General features: G+C 21.7%; 2 protein-coding genes across 3 annotated transcripts; both read right to left on the bottom strand.

Annotated features, from left to right (window-relative positions):
• Nucleotides 1-188: 188 nt before the first annotated feature.
• On the bottom strand, nucleotides 189-1,288 carry LOC102673978 (splicing factor 3A subunit 2). Its single transcript, XM_006611190.2, has 2 exons — nucleotides 613-1,288; nucleotides 189-513 (listed from the first exon to the last, which is right to left on the bottom strand). The coding sequence occupies exons 1-2, from the start codon at nucleotides 1,156-1,158 to the stop codon at nucleotides 235-237; spliced, it is 825 nt and encodes a 274-aa protein (XP_006611253.1). The 5' UTR covers nucleotides 1,159-1,288; the 3' UTR covers nucleotides 189-234.
• A 1,235-nt stretch (nucleotides 1,289-2,523) lies between these two features.
• Nucleotides 2,524-10,618, bottom strand: LOC102673017 (kinesin-like protein KIN-7I). 2 transcript variants are annotated; one of them, XM_031508417.1, is made up of 12 exons: nucleotides 10,482-10,618; nucleotides 10,217-10,385; nucleotides 9,442-9,676; nucleotides 9,138-9,369; nucleotides 8,755-9,068; nucleotides 8,569-8,686; nucleotides 8,129-8,441; nucleotides 7,870-8,050; nucleotides 7,670-7,799; nucleotides 3,141-7,592; nucleotides 2,875-3,045; nucleotides 2,524-2,810 (listed from the first exon to the last, which is right to left on the bottom strand). In XM_031508417.1, the coding sequence occupies exons 2-12, from the start codon at nucleotides 10,368-10,370 to the stop codon at nucleotides 2,691-2,693; spliced, it is 6,420 nt and encodes a 2,139-aa protein (XP_031364277.1). In that variant the 5' UTR covers nucleotides 10,371-10,385; nucleotides 10,482-10,618; the 3' UTR covers nucleotides 2,524-2,690. The 2 variants fall into 2 exon arrangements, with proteins under 2 accessions (XP_031364277.1, XP_031364276.1); XM_031508416.1 differs by having other exon boundaries at nucleotides 10,217-10,601.
• Nucleotides 10,619-10,874: the final 256 nt, after the last annotated feature.

The raw sequence follows: 10,874 nt of genomic DNA, 5'->3' as shown, positions 1-10,874 counted from the left end.
ATATATATATAGAAAGGAATTGTAAGCAAATATGTATGTAATATTTCTCATTTTTTGTAATTAAATGAAAAAATTACTAATCTATATTGAGTTAATAAATTAACAAAAAGATAATGAATTAGATACAATGAAGAACTGTTGCACTGTTTTTAATTTTTTTATATACAAAAAATTATTTAAAAAAGAAATTTAATATTCATTGATATTTTTTTTATTTTATCATTGACCAAAAGATTATGCTATATGAGGAGGTGGTGGAGGTATTTGCATGCCTGTTGCTAAAAGAGCTGGTGGTGGTGGCACTGGATTAAACATAGGTGGTCTTGGTGGTGGTGGAACTGGTACCATAGGTGGTCCTAATCCAGGCCTTATTAAAGGAACTGGAGGAGGTGGTACTTTGCCAACTGAAGGTTTTTCATTTTTAAATGCAAATTGTAAAAAAAATTGTTTTGTATCTTTGTTCCAATGTGTCCAAAACTTGCCTTCTGCCTTTTCAACTTCTCTACTAGGAACCTAATAAATATTATTATATTTTTATAATAATATAATATAAAACATAAAACAATGAATAATTTTCTATTAGTTTATATTTATATTATAAAATAAACTTACTTTGAAAGCTATAGTTTCATAAGGCTCTGCAGCAAATAATAAGTATTGCCACTTACGATCTGGTGGTTCAACTCTTTGTTCATATGCTGACATAAATCTATGTCTTGGAATAACATTATCTGCAACTTCTGGATAATCAACTTGAAACAATAAACTTTGTTGTCCTGATTCTGGATCTCGTTGTTTAGTTACTCTGTAACCAGGTCTTCCAATTTTTACAAATTTTTTTGGTTCTACGCGAGGTTTTTCGGGTGCAAGTGTTTGAGGTGCTTCCTTTGCTTCTTTAGCAGCTCTTCTAGCTAAATTTGCTTGATGCTTTTTACCCTGTGTATGAGCCAAATAACTGCCTTCATTATTGTGAAGAGTTAAACACAATTTACATTCATATGATCCTAAATGATTTTTCATAAAATATGGATCTTTGTTAAGATCAATAGTTTCCAATGCAAGTTGTCGTAAACGTTCTCTTCTATCTCGGTTACTTTCTGACCAAGATGCAACACCTCCACCGCCAGTTTTACCTCCTGGACGATTTTGAAAATCCATTTTCGATTTTTGTTTATATTATTTTACTTATTTATATTTAACATATACGAATAGTTATGATTATAAACAGTATAGAATCTTAACTGAATTTACTACTGGATAGTACTACATTAACCTTTATTTATAATATATCAAAGTTGTCGAAACGTCAGGATAGGCAATATAAAGAATGTAATTAAATTACTAGAAAAAAATATTTTTTTTATCTTTTCATTATTTTTTTTTTCAAATAAAAATTTTTAATATTTAATATTTTTTATTTATATTGTAATTAAGCAATTTACAGAACTTTAGTAATTTTTAATGATTTCATTATTTAATTTTATTATATAATGGTAACTCTAATGGAATTGTTTTGTTATAATAAATATTATATAATTTAAATATAAATATAGAATATAATAATTAATTAACAATATGTTTTATACATATATTAATATTTATATAATAATCATTTTACGGAATCACAGATTGTATTTTATTGTAATGTTGGTAGAGAAATATAATATATATATAACTATTTTTAATCGTCATAATATACATAAAAATTAATTTTGCTCTTATTTACATCATATTTATGAAAATACAAAAATATAATACCTGAGAAATATAAATATATTGATATTGTTAGTATTTACACTATTTCAGTGAAAAGAAATGAACATAATACTTCAATAGTATTATGCATAGTAGTCTTCTAATGTTTAATAATAATGTAGATTATAATTTCTGGAAGACTTTTTTTAACTATTGCATATGTTTTTTTTAGAATTTGATAATCTTGTAAATTTTCATTAATATATTAGCTGCAACATTTTCTCTCATTTCATTCTGTAGAAAACATTAAATATATATGTCATTTCAATTTTAAAGATTTCTAATTTTTTAAAAAATAAAGGAAAAGAAAAGTAAGCTATGAAAATTAAACGTATAAATAAACAATATACATCTGAAAATAAAGTTAAATTTTAACATATAGAACAATATATAGAAATATTTTATGAATAATATATAAATATTTCATTTAAAATATGAAATTATTTTTTTCACATTTAAATAAATATTCTAAGTTAAATAATATTTTAATTTTAACTTTAAAAAAATAGATATTCATTACTTTTTTATCATTTTTCAAACATCACTTCATTGCATATAAAAATAAATAAATTGTAGAAATTATATTTGTTTAAGCACTATCAAAAAAAAACTAAATCTTGATAGTTAAGTTTTAAACAAAGCATATTTGAAGAAATGTTTCATGTTTTTTCTCAAATCAAATTATTTGTTGAATTATATAACAGAAATATGTCAATTAGATTCTTCTTTCAAAAATTCAATATATATTGAATATGATGCAGCCTATGCTTCTTTCAATTTTCTTATTTTATTTTCTAAATTTTTTATTTGTTGGCATTGTGCATAGCATACACCTTTTATTAATTTACATTAATATTTTTCTTTTTCTAGTTTTCTTATTTTTATATGATTCTGCAAAGATGTTATTATATATAAAATTGTTTTTATATAAAAGTCTATGCTCCTTCCAATTCTCTTACTTTATCTTCTAAATTTTTTATTTGTCGACATCGTGCACGGCATATATCTTTTATTAATTCTTTTTCTTTTTCTAATTTTCTTATTTTTATATGATTCTGCAAAAATGTAAAATGATTTTTATGTAAAATTACTATATTATTATTTTATATTCTTACTTACCTCAATTATTTCGTTATTCATAGTAAAAAGTTGTGGCGCATTATTAAATATTGTTTGACATGCTTGATCTCTTTTATTAATACGCCATCGTCTACATATGTCACATTCCCATGTATTAATATCATACAAAGTCCTTTGAAGCTTTCTTACTTCAGAATTAAGTTCAGTATTCTATAAAATATAAAATATTTTATTAATTTTAATTAATTTGATCAATTGTATTTTCTAGGATTTGTATTTTCTAGGAAAAATGATATTATACATACCTTTTTGCGAAACATAAGTAAAAGTTCTTCTAATTCTTTGCATTTTTGTTGATAAGGAAAATTTTCACTCTGAATTTGAATTTCTAATGCTGCAATTTGTCCATTTTTTGATACTAATTGTAATTCTAATTCTTGAATTTTTTTTCTTAATATTTGACATATTTCTTCATTTTCAGTGGAATCATCAATATCAATCATTACATTTTCTAATTGTCTTCTTTGATTAAATATTTCATTTCTGCTACGTCTTCTTCTATTATTTTCAAAGGCAGGGCTAGTAGATCTTGAACTATTATTACTGTTGGTTTTTATTTCCAGTTCATTTTGATAATCATTATATTTCATTTGTAATTCCAAATTTTTTTTCAAAGTATAAAGAGTTTTTTCATTGTGTAATTTTGTATCTTCTATCTGTTTTATATTAGTTTCTATTTTTATTTTAAATGTCTCAAGTTGACATGTGAGATTTTTATTTTCTTCTTCTAAAATTTTTAATTTTTTCTCTAATTCATTAACCAATTTAGTTTTAGTTTGCTGGATACATACTTCATCTTTCAAATTTGATATTTCTATATTGCATTCACATAAAGTAGTACTATATTCTATTAACTGATTATCAAATTGTTTCTTTTTAATAACAAAGTTTTTTATTTGATTCATATATTCATTAATTTCTTTCTCTTTTTGTATTAATAATAATTTTTTATCTTCTAGTTCTAATGCAATTTTATTTTTTTCTTGAAGAAGTACATCATATTTACCATCTTCTTGAGATAAATATAAAGTAGTTTGTTTGAATTTACATAATGATAAAGTTTTTTTTATTTCTACATTTTCTTGAGACAGCAATTCATATTGATTTTTTAAATTAACTAATTCTTTAAAAGTTTTATTTTTACTTTTTTGTAATTCAATTATACGATTACTTGCTCCTTCCAAATTATTTTGTAATCTTTTATTCATATCCTTTAATTCTTCCATCTCTGCTTCAGCTTTTATTTTACTTGTACTATTTCTAATTTTTTTTTCTAATTTTGCATTTACTTGTTGTAATTCTTCATATTTTTCTTTCAAATTATCTAATTCATTTATTAAATTAATATTTTTGCTATTCAATTCACTTAATTGCTTATTTAATCCAACATTTTTTATTTCTTCCGAATTTAATTTATCTTCAATTATTTCAATTTTTTTTCTTTTTTCTATTTCCAATTTTTCTATTTCTTCTTTGTATCGTTCTATACTTTCTTTTCTTTCTTTACTTTGCTTTTGTAGCATTTCATAATCTGGTATCATATTTTCAAGTTTAGCTTTATATTCAGATAATAAATCACATTTATTTTTTAAAAGTGTTGTAATATTTTCAATTTGGATTGTTTTTCGTTCTATTTCATGAGTTAATTCATTATAAGCTTCTGTGAGTTGTTCAAAATCAAGAGACATTTTTTGAATAGATTGATTATTTATTTTGAGTTCAGAGGAATTTATTTCTATAATATTTTTTAATTGTTTCTCATTAGCTTCAAGTCCTTCAATATTATTTTTTAATTCTATATTTTTTGTTTTATAAATTTCTATAGAAGAAATTAATTCTTCTATTTTTTTTTTATATTGCTCTTCTTCAAATTTTATTTTAGATTGAAGTTCAATTTCTTTATGTTTAAAAGCTTCTTGCACTTCCTTTTCTCGTTTTTGTGCAACGATATCTGCTTCTCCTTTTTGTTGGATATCTACTTTGCATTGTTTATCAAATTCGCTTTGCAAATTATTAAAATCAATTTCTATTACTTCTATTTTTTCTTTAAGTATTTCTTTTTCATAATTATTTTCTTTTAGAAGATATTCTAATTGATAAATTTTATCTTGTTGTTCTGTACATAAACGCTCCGTTTTTGTTAAATCAGTATGCAATTTTTCATTTTCACTTTCTAATTCTTTAGACCATAATATTACACGCTTCTCAGCATCTGCACTTTGTTGTCTTTTGTCATCTAATTCTTGTTTTTCTTTTTCAAATAATTCTCTCATTTCTTTAATTACTTCTTCTTCTTTTAACATAAGTGTTTGTAAAAAAATGATGAAAATTTCGTTTGCAGTTTTATTTGAAAAGTTTAAAGAATGTATTTTACATTTAAGTGATGTTAATTCTCTAATCATACATTCTTTGACAGTATCTAACTCTTTTTGTAATCTCTTATTTGTATTAATTTCAGATTCTTTAATTATTGAATTATCTTTGGAATTGGTTAATTGTACTTCAAGTACTTTAAGTTTTTCTTTATATGTTTCTTTCTCATTTTCATTTTCTTGTAAAAAATTTTCCAATTTGAAAATTTTTTTCTCAAATTCTTTATGTAGATTTTCTTCTTTCTCTAAATCTATTTTAAGTTTTTCTATATTTGATTCTAATTCCTTAACCCATAATGTTGCACGTTTTTCTATTTCTATGTTATTTTGTTTTTCTTGTTCTAATTTATCATATTGCTGTTTTAATAATTTTAATTCTTCTTTATATTTATATTCAATTTTTTCAATTGAAATAATTAAATCATTTCTTTGATTACTTATTGAATCTAATTCTTTTTTTAATGATGATATTAATTCATTTAATTCATTGATTGTTATATTCAATTTAGTAATGAGAATATCTTTATTTCTTTGATCCATTTTGAGATCTTCTAATTCTACTTCTAATGTTAATTTTTCAGTTTGCATTAATTTCTCCTTCATAAAAAATTGTTCAATTTCTTTATTCATATTTGATAATTCAGTTTCAAAGATTTGAGCTTTTTCTGTAACTGTAATTATTGATATTTCTTTATCTGATATTTCTTGTTGTAATTTTTCATTAATGTTTTTTAATGCATTGATTTTTTCTAAAAAGCTTTCTCTTTCTGTTCTAAATTCCTTTTTCAATTCACCTATATCTCCTTTCACTTGATCAACATGATTTTGTAATTCATCAAGTTTTCTTTTATTTTTGAATACACATTTTTTCAATTTACAACCATCATCTATATTTTTTGAATCACCTATATCATGAAGTTTTTCAAGTTCGTCGCACTTTTCTTCGTATAAAACCCATAATTCATCATGGTTATCTTTTAAAACTTGTAATTCATTATTTAAATGCTGAATTTCTTCCTCTACAGAACTTACATTCATTCCACCTACACAACTTGTATTTAAAGATATATCAGTTAAAGTTAAATTTAAATTTTGATTAGCTTTACGTTTTAATGCATCAGCTTCTGCACATTTACGATCAAATTTTTTTTGTAAATTTTCCAACTTACAATTTAAAATTTTTTCTTTAATTTTATGAGCTGTACGATTCTCATTTACAGTTTTTAAATATATGCATTGACTACAAGATGACAATTTTAAATCACTTAATTTTTTATTTAAATGAGATAAATGCATATTTTCGTTTTGTAACTTTGTAACTTTATTTTTCAATAATTCATTATCTTCTTCCTGCAATGTTTTCTTTACAATTTGATTTTTCTCTTTTGAATTATCAAGTTCTATATATAAATGCATATTACTATTTACTTTTTCATTACATGAATAATCAAGATCGTTTATCGTTTTCAATAAATTATTAGAAAACTTAGTATTTTCATCAGTTAACATTGTTATTTTTATTTTTAATTCTGCAATTTCAGCTTTTAAAATATTATTTTCCAATCTTAATTGATCTATGTCACTTTCATCAGAATTTGCATTTTTCATCAAATAAATTTTACTTTCCAAAATATTGCATTGTTCTTTTAATGTTTCATTTTCTTCAATTTTATTTATTAAATCAGTAGAAAATTCATTGTTTTCCATTATTAAACATTTGTTCTTTTCTGTAAGTAATGCAACTTCATCCTTGTAAATGCAATCATGATCATATAATAATGATTTACTTTCTTTAATATTTTCAAGTTCTTTATTTCTTTCATCAATAATAGCTGATAATTCAATATTTTCTATTTTTAGAGTATCAATTTTGTTCTGATATTTAATAATTAATTGTTCATCATTGTCTTCTTCTTCTGTTTTTGAACGAAAATTTTTTAATTGATTATTCAAAATTTCTATATCAGTTTCTAAATTAATCTTTTCATCTGTAATTTTCGAAATACGTCCATAAAGTTCATCAATTGTTTTTTGAAAATTTAATTCAGCTTGTTCTGAACGTTCTTTTTCAGCAGATAATTTATTTAACATTTCCATATTTTCATTTGTCAATAAATAAATAGTTTTTTGTAATTCTTTTATATCCAATTTAAGGCTTTGAAAATCGTTCTTTATTTCATCTGTTTTTTGAACTTTTAATTTCGAATCTTCTGATAATTTACTTTTTTCTTTTTGTAATTCTATTATTAAATTTGAAGAACATTCGATAATTTCGTCATTTTTAAAATCAGTCGTAATAATCTGTTTTTTTACTTGATTTACATTCTTAAAAAATAAAATAAATATAAAATATATTAAAAGAAAAGTATTAAGATATATAAATGTAAATCAATTATACTTACATGTTTACAATCTTCACACATCAATTGTTTTTCTAAAGTTGTAAATTCTCGAAGTTCATTAAGATCTGTTGTCAAATCTAGAATATATTTTCGTAAAACACTTTTTGGTGTAGAAGGAGATACTTCATTGCTATTGTAAACAAGAGAGAAATATTAAGCTACAATAATTAATATAAATATTATTAGCAAATGACATATACCTAGAGGTTTGTATAGAAGAATCTTGTTTTTCGGGTTTTAAAAAAAAATCATCAATTTTAGATTTTATATTAAATTCATTACTTATATTTTCATTTTCAATACTATCAGTTTCTTTGATTTCATAATCTGCTTCACGATCAAGTAATTCCAATTCAAAATCTGTAAAAGCTGTATGAAATGCTAAAAATATAAAAACAAGTTAAATTCTTAAGTGAGAAAAAATAATGAAAAATAAATTATATAATATAATAAATTTACTTTGATCTACAATATCAATTGATTGCATGTTTTTTTTATATGTTTTTTCAGGCGATATCTCATTTATTGTTGGTAAGCAATTTTGAATATGTAATATAGGTAAATATTGTTCAATCATTCCAGAATTAGTCCAGCAAATTTGTCTTTTTCTAGATTTATATTTAATTGGTTTTTCATAACTTTTTGTGCATCCAGAAATAATTTGATTCTTTAATAATTTTATACGTTCTTCTAACAAATAATCAATCTGATATTTTTGTTGCAGTTTATTATATTCTATTTCTTCTATAGATGAATTTCCATTTCTTATTTGCTAATGAAATAATTTCAATATAATACATAATTATTTAAAGTATATTATAGTATATTATAATATATAATAATATCATTTATTATATAATTATATTTTATCTTCAAATAAAATCATTTTTTATACAAACCTCTAATTCTGTTTGAAGTTTTTTTAATTGTTTTGTATAACGTATTAGAAGTGATGCATTAGATGTAATTTCATTTTTTTGTGGCTTAGTTTTAATATTTTTTGCTTGAGTTGCAAACCTAAATATTAAGAAAATATATTCTAATATATAAAACTTTGAATAATACTGTAAAAATAGCATACTAACGATAGAGTGCAATATGTTTCCTCTAAAGCAACAGGTATTATTGTACATATCATAGCTATTAAAGCATTGCCACTTAATGATGATTGAAGTAATTCTGTTAATTTACTATGATAATCAACATGTTTCTGGAAATTTTGTGACTTATTTATCTGTGTAATTATTGATTCTAGAGTAAAAAGAGATATATCTCTTTGATATTCTTCAATATCAGTTGAATAATAACCTTTCTCAAAACCAGCAAGATCTATTAAACTTAATTGTGATACTTGTATAATATTTTTTGGATCATCATCAATTTCTTGACTTTCAATTATCTAAAAAGATGAAAATTTATTGTATTGAATTAAAAAAATATTATAATAATATATTCTATATAATCTTACAATTTTAAATATGCTATGACTATATATATGTTTATTCCTATTCTTTTCTTGAATTTTTTTATTTTTAATTCCTTCTTTCATTATAGATAACATATAATCTGCAGAATTTGTAATTTCTTCTTTACATTTAATAATTATTTGTCCACTGTCATCTTTATATAATTTTAAATCAACTTGATTTTTATTTAATAAATCATTTATCTTTTCATTACAAATTTCTAAATAAGATACTCTGAAAAGAATACAACACAATCTATTATAATTTTTTAAAATGGTTTAAAATATATATAATCTTTATACAAACCTTAATATAAATACACGATTAATGAAATTTGAAATAGCATTAAATATATATTCAATACTAAGTGGTATTATTCCTGGATCTTCTGAAGTACCTATCATTGTATATGTTTTACCAGAATTGATCTGACCATAACAAAATACTGTTCCATTAAAACCATTCATAACATCATCAACAATAGGTTTTATAATATTATCAAATACATTACAATTTTTTGTATTCATATCAAAATTATAATCTGTAAATAAATATAATATATAAAAGATATATAAAAAGATATTCAAAATTGAAAATTATTTTTTTTTATTATTTATTGTTTATATATTTATAGTTATATAATATAGTTCTTTAAATAAATTAAATAAATGTTGTTAATTTATTTATATAATTTAAAATTGTTAATATTTAATCATTAAAATTATTACTAAATAGTTTATTTTTAAATTTTGAATAGAATAAAATCAAAGGTTATTAATAATACAGTGTATTTTATATGTTTATTATTCTATTTTCTATTTAAATACAAATAAATAATGACAATTATACAATATAAATATTTAGTAACATAATATATTGACAAGTATATATATAATGAATAATTATTTAACAATTATAAAATCTTTGTATTTTGATTAATTTTTATTCATAAATCAATAATATGTTATTTAATTAAAAAAAATAAGTAGGTTATATTTTATTATAATTTCATTATAAATATTTTACTTTTCTATCTGAATTTAAAAATAAAAATTGAGACAACATTAGACCTGACACGTACCAAAATGAAATTCATTATCCTCCAATTTTTTAGTCTCTTGATTTAATGAAACAATTGAATTTTCTTTTACAATCCATTGTATTGATAAATTTTCATCTTGTTCCTGTTCAATCAACGGTCTCAATTTTATTGCCACTTTAACATCGCTTGACATTTTTCCTTAATAATCCTATAACATTAATATGTTCAACGAAGTAGCATACAAATTTTGATATATGACCACTTCGTTCTTAATTTTTCTAATCTTTTCGGCTTTATTACATACCGCTTCACAGATTGCAACTGCCATTTGAAATGACGACAGCTTCAATACATATTTAAATTTAAATTTTCAAAAGTCCGATTGGTTCATATAAGCATGCAGTGCAATGTACGCAAGAACGTGATAAGACTAAGAATATTTAAATTTTCTATGACAAGAATATATATGATAATGTATGTTCTGGAATTTACATTTATATACTTAATATATTATTTAATGCTTTTTGATGATTTTTTTAGGATAAAAATATTAATAAAGATTTGTTATAAAAGAATCATTATCTTTATAAATAAAAAAAGACTAATGAAAGGAAAAAAGTAAAAAGAACAGAAAATTATTTATTATATTGTTAATATTTGATATTACTTTTATTTTTTTATTTTTTAATTGTTATTC

Source organism: Apis dorsata, unplaced genomic scaffold (assembly GCF_000469605.1).
Source record: "Apis dorsata unplaced genomic scaffold, Apis dorsata 1.3 scaffold_85, whole genome shotgun sequence".
In the NCBI taxonomy this organism is placed as follows: Eukaryota; Metazoa; Arthropoda; class Insecta; order Hymenoptera; family Apidae; genus Apis; species Apis dorsata.
Note: the sequence above shows the minus strand (reverse complement) of the source record. Positions and strands in the feature narration are given on the sequence as shown.